The 16,014-nt window shown below is 46.1% G+C and overlaps 1 protein-coding gene across 7 annotated transcripts in view; it reads left to right on the forward strand.

The window, feature by feature from the left end:
- ppp1r12a (protein phosphatase 1, regulatory subunit 12A) overlaps positions 1-16,014 on the forward strand; it is a 69,044-nt gene that overhangs the window by 23,420 nt on the left and 29,610 nt on the right. For all 7 annotated transcript variants that reach the window (XM_076296779.1, XM_076296773.1, XM_076296776.1 and 4 more), the window contains exons 2-3: positions 6,947-7,077; positions 10,772-10,890. In XM_076296779.1, the coding sequence (XP_076152894.1) occupies positions 6,947-7,077; positions 10,772-10,890 (250 nt within the window). The remainder of the gene's footprint in view (positions 1-6,946; positions 7,078-10,771; positions 10,891-16,014) is intronic.

Here is a 16,014-nt window from a genome sequence, read left to right on the forward strand (position 1 = left end):
TCTGTTAGTAGCTGGCACCTTACAGCAACAGTGTACATATATTGACATTAGTGTAATTTTGGCAATGGACTGAAATTTGATCTCCTGCAGCACTCCTATTTAATGGGGCACGGATGTCCTAGTTTTGTATACTACCCAGTTCCCTTAATTTTTAAAATGAGGTCGCTATGTTTCCTCTGCAGATAAACCTTCACTTATAACTGAAGAATGACATGAAAGAAAGTGACATGTTGCTTGCCAGTATTTAGTTTTCGCTTGTGAGAAGCATATCTAGTATTCCACTAGATCATGTGGCCTGTCCAAAAGCTTACCACACTGGAAAACACACACAGGTCGTTCAATCACCGGGTATGTCTGTAGTAAGTGACTTGGACCCCTGCTGTGTGTATGGCTGTTCAGGTAAAATGATAGTGGGGCATCTCGGACTGAGGGTCGCTACTGCTAGCTGATCCTACTGATCCTGAGGGTTGTCATGGTGATCCAGTTAGGGGAGGTGGACGGGGCTGTCATTACATCCACGCCATCAGTGGTCGTAGCTCAGTGTTGTCAGCACGCAGCCTGGCGCTAATGGAAGTCACGCTGCTGTATATAAATACCAGCCTGACCAGCACAGCATGTCTTCCCCCTGGACTCCACAAGGATGGAATCTGAAACGGATCAGTCAGATCAGACTACGGTCTCTAGTGTAGAGCCTGAAGTCATCATCAGCAGGTCTCTCTCCTCTGTGACTGTCACTCTGGATTCCCTGTCCTCTGCAGTTCTCTCTCTCTCTCTCTCTCTCTCTCTCTCTCTCTCTCTCTCTCTCTCTCTCTCTCTCTCTCTCTCTCTCTCTCTCTCTCTCTCTCTCTCTCTCTCTCTCTCTCTCTCTCTCTCTCTCCCTCCCCCTGCACTCTTTTCTCTATCTGTCTGTCTTTCTGTCCCACCCTCTGTCAGTGTCAGTCCCTCTGAAAGTCGCTCTCCCCTCTGTCTTTTTTGTATTTTCTCTCACTCAGACCGATTCCCTGTTAGTCTTAGTCACTTACTCCCTTTCTCCTGCCTCACGTCCTGATGCCGTACTCACTCTCAGTGAAACATATACCCAGACATATCTGTCAACAAGCCGATCGCAGTTAGTAGAGAATAAAGACCGATTGAGATACCGGCACGCTCATCTCAAAATGGTGCCTGAAACGGTTTATTTTTAGCCCCCCTCTTGGTTTCTATCACGAAGCGACAAGGGGATACGAAAAAGGAAACCAAGAAGGGGAAAAAGAGCTCTTTAGCACCGAGGGCTCTTTTTTTTCACTTTCAGAACGAGAGGCGGCCAAAGGCCCTTTACCTCTTCCAGCCTCTCTTGCAACCATCCCCAAGAAGCCAACATTTTTTAATTATTATTATTTAATTTAATTTATTAATTAATTTTTTATTTAGAGTTTTTATTTCTCCCAGTAAGTCTTACCAGCTTACTGTGAGGGTGGTTTTGTTTTCCATGCTTGTCCTTTTATCCATGCCTGTAACAATAAGCTGTCGACACAAGGGCTGAGCTCTGTCCAAGGTGTGCTGAATGACTATAATAAGTGTTTGGATGCCCACCATGTAGTTAAAGCCTAAAGCGGGTTTTGGGTTAGACACGTTGGCTAACCGCAACCAAGTGCCTCAAGGCTGCAAGCCTCTATCATGCTTTGTTCATCTCTCCCTATTGATCATCTGCTGTTTACTGTAATCTCCTTTCTCTCTCTCTCTGTCGCTCTCTGTGTGTGTTTCTTTCTTTCTTTCTCTCTTTCTCTTTCTCTCTCTCTCTCTCCCCCCCCCCCCTCACTCTCGCCTTCCCTTTCTCCACACTCCACCCCTTTCAGTCAGTCTTAATCCTGCTCTTCCCTCACTGTCACTCTCCTCTCTTTATCCCTGCAGTCTTTCAGCCTCAGCTTGCTACTTGACTCCAACACAAGAAGACAGATCCCATTACCCAAATGTGTTTGTATATGTGTAGTGCACAAGAGTGCAACGCTATACTGTAGCTCTGTCATTGCTGATTTCCCCACCAGCAGCCACCACCAAGCCACTCTTTTGAGTAGAGCCGCTTAGGGCTTGTGAACCGCTACTATCCAATCAAGTTTGTTGCTGCGTGCGGCTCTCTAAGTCCTGTGGCCTGGCTGCCCTCTGGACGAAGCCCAGTCTCGCCGGCCCCGCCAGCCAGCCAGCCACCGAGTGCGAGAGAGAGAGAGAGCGCGAGAGAGGGGGGAGGGATTTGGGGGACACAATGCTATCTATTCTTGCCAACATTAATGGTCAGATTAGCTCCCACTCTCTACCCGTAGCGCGCTCACGCACAGGCCAGTAAAAGGCGCGCTTTGTGCCCGCCTCTGCCTCCTTAACCCCCGCTACCTCCAGCTGTCACCCCTCGAGAGAGAGAGTGGCACAGGCCACTGGGTGGACTGCAGTGCCGCCCCCGCAGTGGGTTGAGAAGAGCGCCGCCACTGTCACTGTTGGTTTAAATGTCATCGAAGAGCATGTCCACCACGTCACAGTCTGGTTTAAAATGAAAAAGAACTGTGTGTGCGTTTAATCGGGTAATAATCTGGTGCCATCCCGTTGTTAATGTACACAATTATTGCAGAGTTTAGGGGTGAGTAAAGTAGCATAGGCGTTCCTTTTCCTCTATTGCAGAACCCTGTAATTTCAATTGTGGAGGATATATCGGTAAGGATTGAACTTTGGTCAAACTACAAGTCCAACTTAAAGTTAATTCTAATCCTGCGCCTGGTGAAAATTAGTAGCATTTAGCTCTCTCCATATTAATGGACTTCAAGATTATTTTAGACCTCATATTCCCGTTTTCATTTGCCTGTGTGTATCAGTTTGCTGCTTAGCTACACACCACACCCCCAACCCCCAGCCCTCCCTCACTGATGCGGGTGATATTTCTCACACCTGCCAGCTTTTAACAATTACTGCTATTAAAGGATTACCATTGTTGGTTTGTGGGAGGAGGTGGTGCCGGAGGGGGCAGAGGAGGGGTGATGCTGACGCAGAGCCTGGTGGAGAGCTGGAAGAACAGCCTTGTTTGCCTTAAGGGGCTCGCTTGACGCTTTAGCCAAAGAAAGAGTGAGCAAGAAAGAGAGAGAGAGAGAGAGATACGAGGGGGCGGAGAAAGGGAGAAAGAGAGAGAGGGGGAGAGAGAGCGTAGGAAGAGCGATAACCTATATCTTGAGCAGCTTGTGCGAGAAGGAGTTGTGCAAGTATGCAAACAAATCCATACAAGTCGTCCAAGAGCTCAAGTGCTGCCCTGCCATTTGCATGGCTCACTCTAGCCAGCACACATAGCTCCCTGCCGGCTCTTAAAACAAATAGTTGCCCTTTTTACAATGATAAGTTTAAGGGGTTCTCTTAAATGACTAGATTGAAAATGTGATCAAATGAGAAAAAAAGGAGATGTTAGACTATGGGTAGTCTTTTACATTAGTGTGAGTGTAACATTGATGCAGATTTGGTTGGTAATTTGCATTTTTTTCCTTCTGTGGGTGAAATAAAATTGAAAAGTAGAAAGAAAGCATGCAGCGAGCACCCAACAGTACCCAACAGACTTCTGGCTTATTGCTGTGAGGTGGGGGTGGGGGGTCCGTTTACAAACATACTTGCCAGTCAGGGATTAAGGACAACACCCCCCCCCCCCCCCCCCCCCCCCCCTCCATACACACACAAGTATACACACACCTGGGGAATATCCCCCATCAGGCATCCGTATGGACACCCATGCAGCCAGCTCCCCACACTGGCCCAGATAAGAGAGCAGAGGCCGACTCGTGCTGGCCCTGGCCATGTATGGCGCGGCAAACGGCCCACATTTTTGACAAGGATTCCAGCCAGATAGTCATGTGCCGTGTGTGTGTGTGTGTGTGTGTGTCTGTGTGTGTGTCTCATGTCCTCTTGGTAGTCATAGCAACCCATAGACAGACTTTATGAGAAGGCTGGGGGTCTCGAAGAAGGAGACGGGGTGGGGGGGGGGGAATGAAGCTTGTGGGAACTCTGTAGATTTCAAGACTTAAGACTGCAATCTTTTCTCAGAGGAATCTGAGCCGAAGGGTGTGTGTGTGTGTGTGTGTGTGTGTGTGTGTGTGTGTGTGTGTGTATGGTGCAGGCTTTCCTGTGCTATTGGGTTTGTGGGATATATTTGATCGGGAAAAGAAAACCTATGAAACTTTTCTAGTTCAGCAGTGGCTGGCTGATCATCTCACACTCTCACTCGCTGCTCTGTGGCTACTGTTTCATTAGTTTTCCTCAGACATGTCAGAGCCCTCACTCACCTTCACTCTAGGCTTTCTTATCAGGCTCTTGTTATCTCTCGCTTTTGCCTTCTCTGTGTTCTGTGACCCCAAAAATCATCGGCCTGCTTTTGAAGTCGGCCACACCTGAACTCTGGGCTGCCCCTGGGCCTCACAGCGCATTGGTCCATTAAGAGAAGCCGTTACTCACCTGCCTTGAGGCGAGCATTCACCTCTCTCACTCTCGGTCGCTCACTCTCACCTTCTTGCTCTCTAGGTTGCTCGCTTGCTTGTTCTTTTCATTAGGTGCTTTTCCACTGCAGGTTCCTGCTGGTTTTAAAACTGGCACTTGTCTTTCATTCACGCCATGTTTGACTAATAAGTGTCAAACATCCCTGAAGTACCGACCCTGGGTGCTTCTCCCCTTAAAACGGCTCTGAAAGAGGTCCACGTGGGCGGTTCCTGCGGTCGGAACACTCACAAATGTGGGGGTTGGCCTAAAACGGCCCACTAGAACCCCCCCCCCCCCCCCCAATTATCCTTTCTTTCTCGTCCCCCCTTCCTTTGGAATATGGCCTCGCACAGAGCTCCGACTGAGAGATTACTGTTGACTACCCCCCCCCCCCCCCCACTCACACACACACACCCCTCTTACCTCTTACACCGCTTCTTTACAGACCCCTTTGCGCACCGTTAATTACATCAGTGATTCCGTTTCTAAATTTTTCAGAATCATTTGTAGTAGGGGTGTGAATCTCTCATGTAAAAGACGATACGATTCGCATCTAGATACATGGGCACGATTCGATACAAGAAAAGATACATGTTTTTATAAAAAAACGATTCAGTACGATTCGATGCGATGCGATTCGATGCAATTCGATGCAGTTCAAGAATGGAAAGCATTCTGAAAGATTTTTTATAATTTGCTCAAGGTGCACATTCATTTTATATTATCAATTATCATGGTCATGGTTGTCAATTAGGCAACAAAATGTGTGAATATGATTATCTAAACTGAGGTTTGTTTCATATACTGTATTAAAATGAAAAAAGAATAGTCTACATTTCAGTCAAGCACAGCAGCCAAATACAACATAAAAATACATTTTTATAGACTTATATATAAATATAGATGATTTTATAGAGTTATATCTGATTGTTTTCATGGAGCTGTAGCCTTGTTGAGGTAAGACAATACCGAAATAAAATAAAACAGTGCTTAAGACACTCTTGGCCTTTTCTCATATAGGCCTAGCCTACCCTACAAGAATAAAATAGGCCTACAAATCAATGAACTCTCTGGGCTTATTTTGTTCCAACAGTAGACCTAATGCAGAAACCTAAAATGCCACAAGTCTGAGTGAATATGAACAAAATCATTGGCTAATAATTTATGCATCGTTTTAGCAGCAAGGGCAAAATTATTATTTAACATTAAGGAAATCCCTTCATCAAAGGTAAGGCTACTCTACAGACTATCGTTGCTGTTTAGGAATGCTATAAGTGCTTAATTTCGCGCTGGATTTCGAAAAACAAAAGCCGACCGAGTGCAAGTTGTCACATGGTTAAGTTGATTAAGTCATTTGACAGCTTTGGGCAATGAATGTAACCAAAAACAAACTGCATTACCCACAATTCCGTGCCACGTATAGTTTCAAAACCGGAAGTGGGATGAACACGCTGCTTGGAACGTAAATGAGTCTGAGCGAGCAGAAAAGGTTGTGCACCAATTCATAACAAGTGAATCGATATAATGACCGGTTCGTTTCAGTTTTTTTCCGATACGGGGCTTCACGTATCGATGTAGCCGTATCTTACACGTTAAAAACGGATACCGATACGTATCGGTTAATCTTTACACCCCTAATTTGTAGCCTAGTTCTGGCTCACGCCTTGTGTTGTGAAGCTCCTTTAAACAGTATTTTCACTTTGGCTATGTTCTGCTCTTCTCTCCTCTTGTGTCAGTCGAGTAGTGGCATGCTGTAATTGGGGCCTGCTTACCGTTCCTCTTTGAGAGTTGTTTTTGAAAGTTGATGAGCTAATGTTTTCAGGAGTGCCAGAGTATTATGATTCGTTGTGGAAGCCCCGAAGCTGTGCGCCAGGATTTGAGAAGGTCTATGTGGTTTGGCTTTGGCTCATAATCTCTTACTGCCTCACTTGACTAGAGGGGCCTATGCCAGCGTCGTGCATGAGTAGCATTTGTTGAAAACAGAACTTAGATCATCTGATAAAGACCGAAAGTTAGGGATGAACAGAAAATTAAACTGAAGACCGAAGAGGTGGGATGTCTTAGTGGGGAAAAGAGAGATAAGCAGCGAGCATGAAATACTGCCATTTTGCAAAGGGGAAAAACTCAGTTTTTGTGTGGTATTGCAAGCAGCCTCACTATGTCACTGCATCTTGGAAGTGCTATTGCTGCCAGCATTCCATTGCGTTCCGGAGAGCCTGGGCGAGCCAACAGAAGGCAAGCATCCTTCAAAGAGCTGGCAGCTCGACCTGCTCATACGTTAACTCTGCATGCCGTTCATATCGCCAGGGTCAGATGGGTTCGCTCAGAAGAAATGCTGCACTTCTTTGGACTCCTGCTGTCATTTAACACTTTAACACACACAATCTCTCTCTCTCTCTCTCTCTCTCTCTCTCTCTCTCTCTCTCTCTCTCTCTTGCTCTCTCTCTCTCTCTCTCTCTCTCTCTCCCTCCAGGCCTGCATAGACGATAACGTGGACATGGTGACGTTCCTGGTGGAGCACGGGGCGGGCATCAACCAACCTGACAATGAGGGCTGGATCCCTCTTCACGCTGCGGCCTCTTGTGGATATGTGGACATAGCCGAGTGAGTGGACAGAACCGTTTGAGTTTTGTTTTCAGTTTTGCGGGTCCCGAGGGGGCAATACTTGGTGAGGCTTCTTTGCTGACACTGTAACTCACTGAAAGTCATAATGAAGACTTATGGTTTCTTGAAAGCCACTGTGGCTCACCCCTGGCTAAATGAACATATCACAACTTAAATGAACGTCTCCAGTCTCGCTGGACTGAGATGAGTTATTATTAGCCCATCCAGGTGTTGGCCATTGGTCATGCATGCATTTTAAATCACTTATGCCTGAACTCCTGCATAATTTGGGTACACTGAAGTCTTACGGTTATGAGACTGTAGGTCAGATGTGCAAATTTGAAAATGTAGTGTCCTGTGATGTGTCCAACATGCCTTAGTTGCTTGTAGAATTCCACCCCAGTGAGCTGTCTAATAAGCAGATGCAGCTCTTAAGCGTTGCAGAGACCGGCGCCAACATGAGTGTGGCTAACTCTCTCTCTCTGTCTCTCTCTCTCTCTCTCTCTCTCTCTCTCTCTCTCTCTCTCTCTCTGTCTTTCGCTATTCGATTACTTGGACCTCATTATTCTCAATTTAACCCCTCACATCAGTGTCGAACTCTACCTCCACCTGCGCTGTTGTGCGGGGGTTTGTATTGATAACAATGTTGTCGGAGTAATCGTATGTCAAAAGCAGAGTGCGCGGCGCCCATGTCTGCACCGATGTCCGCAGCACTTTAAGTATTTCCGACCACCTTAGCCTGCCTCCCATGTCCTTTGGCTCAGCTAAATGCTTAAGTGTGCTCCTTGGGCTCCGGTCCAGCTCTATTAGTGACCCCTGTGCACACAACCTCTCCAGTGATGGATGGTCCTCAGTTTATTCTTTCTGTTATTCTCTCCCGATGCCCTTTACTCCAGCCCCCTTTGCAATACATCAATATCCTACATAAATGATAAGACAGACACAGCAGGGTATCAGATCAATTGTTCATTTTTTTTAGACCTTTTTGTTATCGGCCAAAATCCACACCCTCAGGTTGTTGGATTTGCCATGCATGTGATGGTGTCGGTCTTCCTCTGCCACGTTTTAAAAGGGTCGGCTACACTATCCAGAGGCCATCAGACAATGAGCCGTGGGTCCTGGATGATCAATTGCAATCAATAATGTATTTTATTTTCTGCCCACTCTTGCAAATTATGAAGGTGTTTTGAGGCAGTTTCATTGGGTTACTTTCTCAACCTAGACATTGCCTTACTTTCCCCTAATACAGTGATTGTCTGACCTTTAGTTTGACCAGTGCTAACTGCCTTCACAAAGGAACATTTAGCAGGTTTAAAAGCTAATTAACACCTGTTCTCAGCCGATAGACTGAATTGACATTCACACAGCCATGGCCACCCTAGAATACTTAGTAGGCTTCACATGGCACTAGTCTTTCCCTGAGAATGAATCGTCCCTGAAGTTAAGATGGACCCATTTGAGGTGGTTGTTTGAGGGTGGGGGGCTGATGGATTGTGGCACTCTCTGATCTCTGTGTCTGTAAGACTGCAAAAGTAGTGAGGCCGAGGTTGGGCTCTTTTGTTGAGAGACCGACGTCACAAGGTGTATTTTTATTTTGGATTAAACCGTAGTTTTGATATCAAGTTGCCCCCTCGGTTATTCTTCAGAGTCAAGAGGGAGACTTTCAGGAGAACAGAAGACGCCTGAGATTTTTATCAGTGGACATTCAAAGCCCCAGTGAACCTGTTCTGTGTTCCTTTGCCACTCATTGTTCAAGTTACTGGTGGGGGAGTTCTCTGACCTTAAAATGTCAACGTATTATGTTTCAGAAGCCCTTTTAATAAATGTCCTATCAAGAAGAAAGAAACTGTTACTGTCAAATTTAATGAAGTGATGTGTCGACATGAACACCTCAGCTGCATTGGGTTTTTCTTATAATTACACTTGGTGAGGCTTCTCTGCTGACACTGTAACTCACTGAAAGTCATAATGAAGACTTATGGTTTCTTGAAAGCCACTGTGGCTCACCCCTGGCGAAATGAACATATCACAACTTAAATGAACGTCTCCAGTCTCGCTGGACTGAGATGAGTTATTATTAGTGAGTGGCGCTCCACACTTGTCTCCTATTGTGCCGTTGACTCCCATTACCAGGGCCGGTAACCCCACCCTATTGTTCAGCAAGACAAGGGATTTCTTGTTCTGGAGCCGTACAATGGGACGACGTGGAGGTGAAGTGAAAAGACTCCTCGAATGTAGTGCCTTCCGTACTGTGGAGGATCCGTGAACGTCCTGTGGTAGCATGGCGGCAGAACGCATGTGGGCTAACTCCTCCTCCTCTTAGCAGGGAAAACACTGTACTGGAAGGCAGCGACCAGAATCCTTCAAAAGCCCAAATACCCAGTACCACAGCCTTCCCCAATCAGGGTGGACCACGAACCACAAAGCCCACGGGGCTTGTAAAAGAACCCCAAAATAGGCTTGGCTGAATGCTAATGTGATAAAATGTATACCTTCGGTTTGTGGACCCCGGTTTTTTGAGGAGGGTTTTTCTGAAATGTCTGGTTTTAGAAGTGGTACATCTCGGTAATGAAAAGGGGCTGCTCACTGCCCACATCAGCGACGATCCTAATTGTTAGCAGCCTTAGTCAAGTGTGTGTGTGTGTGTGTGTGTGTGTGTGTGTGTGTGTGTGTGTACTGTGTGTGTGTGTGTGTGTGTGTAAATGGCTTGTGCAGGCCTAGTGAAAGACATTTGAAGGAAGGAGAATTGTGCTGCACTGGATTGAGTAATCTATGAGCAGCTGAGCATTAAAGACATGTCTAGTCATGTTGCTAATCGCATTTGTATGGTAATGATGATTTGGAGACCCTCTAGAGGTCACTATGGGGGTCAATAGAGTTATTTGTGTCAGGGTCTTTTTTTTTTAAGGTCAAACAGTCGGCCTAAGCATGCTCAAGGGAATAACGGCACTGTTTTTCCACCAAAGTATATGCTCCGTGGTGTCTGCTTCAAGCTGCTAACAAGTAATTTGAAGCTCAACACACACTGACCGCATTATGGTATGCATTTTATTGATCAACAATCGAAGCCCATCATTTTCCTTCGGCAGCTCTTAAAACCTTTGGTCAACCAATTGTTTGTTTTAGAGATTCCATGTTTTGGTCTATATGTTAATTAGGTGTCCCACATTCTCAATTTTACATCTCGACATCTCAATTTTCTGTTACTGAACCTGAGACTCTCTGTGTCTTACTTTCTTTCTCTCTCTCGCTCTCTCTCTCTCTCTCTCTCTTTCTCTTTCTCTTTCTCTTTCTCTTTCTCTCTCTCTCTCTCTCTCTCTCTCTCTCTCTCTCTCTCTCTCTCTCTCTCTCTCTCTCTCTCTCTCTCTCTCTCTCTCTCATTAGAATGTCACTCAGCAACCGTAGCAATGACATTAGAAAAATGTGCAATGGTCTCTTAATTTTTCCCAGAGCTAATATATGTATATATAGGTCGTTTGTCTATTTTGTGATAATGTCCCCATTTGCTTTTCAGGCTTATATGTCAACCACACATATATATGCTTGCTTGCTTGATCTTTTTTTTTTTTTTTGCCCAGGTGTTGGTTGTGCTTTCCAGGAACCCATTGAACCCATTTCAAGGGTTTAATAATAATAGCGTGTGTAGAGCTTGAGTTAGTTAAGCTCTGTTAACCTTGTGCTTCTGCCTCTCCAGGTATCTAATCAGTAAGGGTGCAAGTGTGGGTGTGGTCAATAGCGAGGGGGAGACGCCATTGGACATCGCCGAGGAGGAGGCCATGGAGGAGCTTCTGCAGAACGAGATCAACCGACAAGGTACGGCCCACAGTGCCCCAACTTCCCCTTGTGAAAGTTGTAGATCTTCCCTTGACAGATGCACAGACATCTCAGATAGGCGAGGGCGAGTAAATATCCCTGGGATGTTGGTGATTCCTCAAACCAAGACAGGTCTGCTGTCTGCTTGTGTGACCCATCATCTGTGTGTGACACGTTTGTTCAGGTTTTGGTAATTTGATAACCGTGCCAGGCATCGTCAGGGGCGTGTCCTATTTGCACTGGATCATAGTGCGTGCAGCCAGGCCACTGTTACCCTGCAGTCATATCAGACAGCGAGGCTTTGGCAGCCTTCCAGCACTCCAACACCAGTACCGTAGAATACAAGTTCCACTTGTCTGCTTTCTCACACACACACACACACACACACACAGACATATTCTCTCCTTTTTGCTCCCTCTCTCTCTCTCTCTCTCTCTCTCTCTTATCCTCTGTAATCCCTGCTGTTATACCACCGCTGTTTGTACATCATGTCCAGGTATGTCATGCGTGTGCCATCATACTGGATTTAAGAAATCGAGTGAACGCAACAATGCCGTGACCACCACTCCACCCTAACCCCAGCCCCGCTTACTCCTAGTCTGCTCTTGCTTGGTTGCTTACTTGGGCAGAGTTACATAATGGAAGCTGGAGAAATGCGATCCACTTCACTTGGACCTTTTGTGATCCTAAACTGGATGGAAGGCGTTTTTCTATTTTTGGCCTTGGCCATTCTTGAGTTGATGAAATGAAGCCCGCACCGTTGGTTGGAAGGATTTGTTCAGACATGCGGCGATGGCCCCTAGGCGCTATAGAACTCCGCTCCACTCACAGCCCAACTACTGGGAGGTGATGGCCATAGCCTTTGTGGCGTGGCAGGGGGCTGAGCCTCTGATTTGTCTGGGCCTTTCCGCACTTCTCCCGCGCGTCTGTGGGTGTAGGTTCTTTTTTTTTTTTCCGGCTCCGACTGCTGGACTGCTTGACATGGCTCGAAAGTGTTCAGAGAAACGCCTTCTCTACACAGCTTCCCTGCAGCTGTCTAAGGAAAAAACGTTACGCAATGTGCATTTAAATATTGTCAATTTGCATGAATTTGTGAGTGTGTGTGTGGGCAGGTTTGGGAGTTGTGAATCCCTGCATTAAAATAAGACACCCCCCACCCCCTCCCCCTTATGCTACCATCTTGGGTTTCCTATGAGAAATGAAGAGCGTCTGGCTCGGTCTTTCACGGCTGGTTTGCTCAGATAGGGCCTCGCAAGTGGTGTAAGACAGGAGCAGGGCGACACTCTGAAGAAACCTGAACCTGACCCTCGTATGTCGGAGGGAGTCAAGGGCAGGAACTCCGGGATCTGGGGTAAGGTTTGTTTGGTCTGCTGTGGTCGGGGCAGATCCCTCAACACCCTACCCGTCTAAAGGGTTTTAATGGGCAGCTGGGAGTAGTGATGATATTCCCAGCCTGCTCTGCTGTTTGTTAGCATGTAGTGTTCCTTGAGAGTATATTATATAACTGCCACAGCTTAACCCATACCCAAACGGAATGTGGCACATCCCAGCCAATGGCTGCTGTCAGGTTTTATTTGTGGCGATTGATGGACAGTGTGCCTTTGAGGTGGGGTGACTGCTTGCTGCCTGCAACCACCCTGTTTCCTGTGCTGAAAGATGTGCTGCACTTTGGTCATACCCTGTGTACTACACGAAACATTCGTGGAATACATTTTTTTTTTTTTTTAATTTTTGCCCAAATTTCCCTTGGGATCAATAAAGCATCTATCCATCTAATCTAATCTAAATCCAATCTTTTGCCGTTTCCTGATGGGATTGCTTTTTAAATGGGTCAAGACGGACACTGAAGTTTATTCGAGTCAAGTCTATTTGAGGCTGAAGCATGGACTGATGGGTCAGACTCCGTGTCAGCAAGCCAAGCTGTGTATTGGACAGAAAGGCCCATATAGAGCTTGATTGTGCCGCCGCTGCCGGTCCTATCACAACATGAGATAGAGCTCCATTCTCCTCACTCAGAGGTGTGGTTACATAACGCTGTTGTGTAATGCCCTCTGCGCCTGTAATGTGATTTGCCTCTCTTGTCTTGTGCACCATTCTGAGAGAGAGAGAGAGAGAGACACCCCCCCCCCCCCCCCAGTCATGGGGTTAAATATGTCGGACGGACGGACCACAGTTCCCCCACAACCCTCTCGACCTTTATTCCCTGCTGGCTGTGATGGCACACCACTGTGGGGGTCAGGTGACTGGGCTTCCTGCCACCCCCCCCCCCCCATCAACCCCCCCACCCCGAACCCACCCCATGCCACTCGTTCCAGAGGGCTAGCCAGAGGGTCTGTGTCGAGCAGAGAAAACCCTCACAACCCCAGTGCTTGGAACAATAGCTCCCATTTCTCTCCCCTATCGATGGCCATGTGATTCAGTCCCTTGTTAAATGTGGTGACGAGAAGGCCTTTTTCCCACGCAGTAAAAGGTTCTGCTTTATTGGAAGGTATTTTTCTTAGTGCTTGTTTGTTAAATTTCCTTCCTGTTAGTTGTAATGTAGATTGGATGTGTCCAAAGACAGTTGTGTTTTTTGACTCACAAGGCTGAACAGAGGCTTGTGGCGAGAAGGGGCGGGATTATCAGTCAGCTTTTGATTTTCTGGCTTTTGTCTGTTTATTTTCACAGGGATGCCTTTATGCACTGGCACAGGGTGCAAGGCTTTCTTGTAAAACCAGCTTTGAATTTGGGCCAGATTATCCAAGAGGCTGCTATTTTGTGGTCTTGTGGAGGTCAATTAGTCTTCCTGCTTTTTATAGAGGCAGCATGTTCCTCTGTGCTCTGGCTAAGGTCTTTTGTTCCACCTCTGCTTTGCTTGTTACTTGTGCAGTGATGGGGCCCTTTGTAATTTAGCAAAGAAGAAAAAGGCCATTATGACATCTAGTTGTTACAGCGGGCACTAATGACGTGAACAACAACAAGAGGTGTGACTTACTAACTGAGATCAGTGTCTTGTCCTCATCGCCCCCTGTACTCACTGTCCTCTGTGCTATAGAGGGTTGTGTATTTGCTAGCACCATCAGTGACCTCATGGTACGACTGCAGTTTTGCTTTAGAGGCCCTCTAACAGTGATTCTCTTAATGTTTTTATGTAACGCTCTGCAGCCACACGATGCTATGTACAGGCTGGCCGCCACAGTGGAATAAAAGGACTAATTGAAAGCCATTACGGCTGCACAGTGTAAACCACTGTAATGGCATCACGTGGGTAGAACTAAAAGAGCATGGTCTCTGTGAGTGAGCACTGTGGTTGCTGTCCCATGATGCTTTGAACTTTGACCTTTCACCTCATTTGGTGGCTTGTCCGGGATCGATCCAGTCCAGTGCACGCCTTTGCATGAAACAGAGTTTAGGCTGAGCTGTGTCCAGTTGGTTCAAATGTGTCAAGTGGAGGGGGGGGGACACCAAAACTGAAAACTGTGCATTATATTTAAAGGGCTGGTATTGATTGTTGTGCCAGTTGACATAACCCACATGCACCATTAAGTAAACCATAAAATCTGTTACGATATAAAGAGTTTCAAATAATAGTTTGGTTGCTTTTTTTGAAATTTCAAGCCAAGCTTATGGTATGTTTCATCACAGTGGAATGAGTTGAAACGGAGCATTCCTTGATGTTTTTTTTTTTCTTCTTCTTCCCCCGTTTGAATTTCTTCCCACGATTGAGCTACATACTACGCACAGGCCTTGCTCTGTCAGTGAATTTGAGCAGGAATGTTTAGCTGATCGAAGCGTGTCCCCATCCTTCCCTCTGTTCCTTGCCTTTGGCAAAGGGCCCGTAACCTCACACAACTTAACCACTCCCTAGCCAACCTGACTGTCAACCAGAATGGCTTTCAGAATTGCCACAGGTCATTACAACACTGCTGTTGGCTCACTACGTTGTATTGAAATGAACCCACACGCGCCAAATGTTATTGGATTAATGTTAGATTGATATTGCTTTGGTTTTGTTTAATAAGTGCAGGTGAAGTCTGAAGCAAGAAGATGTGTTTCTGTATTTCCATCTCCATAGATTTGATTATGTGTTTTGTTCAAAAACTGGGATGGTAAAACTGTAATGTTTGTCACTGATCCCTACAGTATTTACCCTGAAATCTTTTTCACTTTTTCCATTTTTTTCTTTTGTCAGAGGAAGATGTTGAAATGCCATGAATGAAACCTCATTATACTGTATTTGTTTAAAACCAACTTTTTTTGTTTTGGCCTTCATCTTGGCACACATCTGTGTAATTTCCAGAAAGAAATCAGCCTCTCTCAACTGTTCGACAGGTTAGAAAGGGAACCATGTTTGATAGTATACCTGCAGCTGAAATGTTGGAGTCAGCCCCTGAGAGCTCTCGTCTGTTTACGTAGTTCTGCACGGTCAATTCCAGGCAGAAAACGCTCTCAGCAGCTGCCAGACGACCTGCATTTAAGCCCTCGGCGCAGACTTGGGATGGACAAGACGACGCATGCCTCAACGCGCTGGAACCTTATATAGCATAGCCCCATTGACCTAGTTACCAGATTTACCTGTCATCTTAAAGAACTTCTGTCTTTTTTTCTTTTTTTTTTCTCCCCCCCGTTGAAAAAAAACAAACAAAACAAAAAAAAAAATTCAAGATGCAGTTTCTGGAAATGCCAGGACAGTAAGGGATTGGAAACGAGGTCAGACTCTCAACGCCTCCCTCTAGCGTGCGACCAGCAGTGTCCTACTGCATGCCAAAAATTCTCCCAGATTTTGCTCTGAGGGGACTGCTTTTGGAAAGGGAAATGAAGGAGAGCGTGCTAGTTTAATAGGACAGAGAGAGTTTTTTTTTTTGTTTGTTTTGTTTTTTAGCTGTGAAGGATTATCTTCACTGACCTCCCTCTTGTGCCATACATTGGCGATGTCTGAGGATTTTAAGGGAGTAGTACCTGTTTGCTTAACCTTTTGATTACTCAATGGTTGGCATTTGCTTGCTCCCATAATACGTTTTAATCTGAGGTTAGCCAAATGCCGTAGACTGCTGACTCCAGTCTTATACCATGCAGAATGAGACAGCAGCAGCAGCAGCGCTGTGCCAGGTCCGGTTTCTGCATTGTAAGGTTTTTCAGTGGTCA

The sequence above is a fragment of the Alosa pseudoharengus genome, unplaced genomic scaffold (genome assembly GCF_046254945.1).
Source record: "Alosa pseudoharengus isolate Yale_2024_CS ecotype anadromous, Long Island Sound unplaced genomic scaffold, YU_APseudo_1.1 YU_APseudo_1.1_scf_20, whole genome shotgun sequence".
NCBI lineage: Eukaryota > Metazoa > Chordata > Actinopteri > Clupeiformes > Clupeidae > Alosa > Alosa pseudoharengus.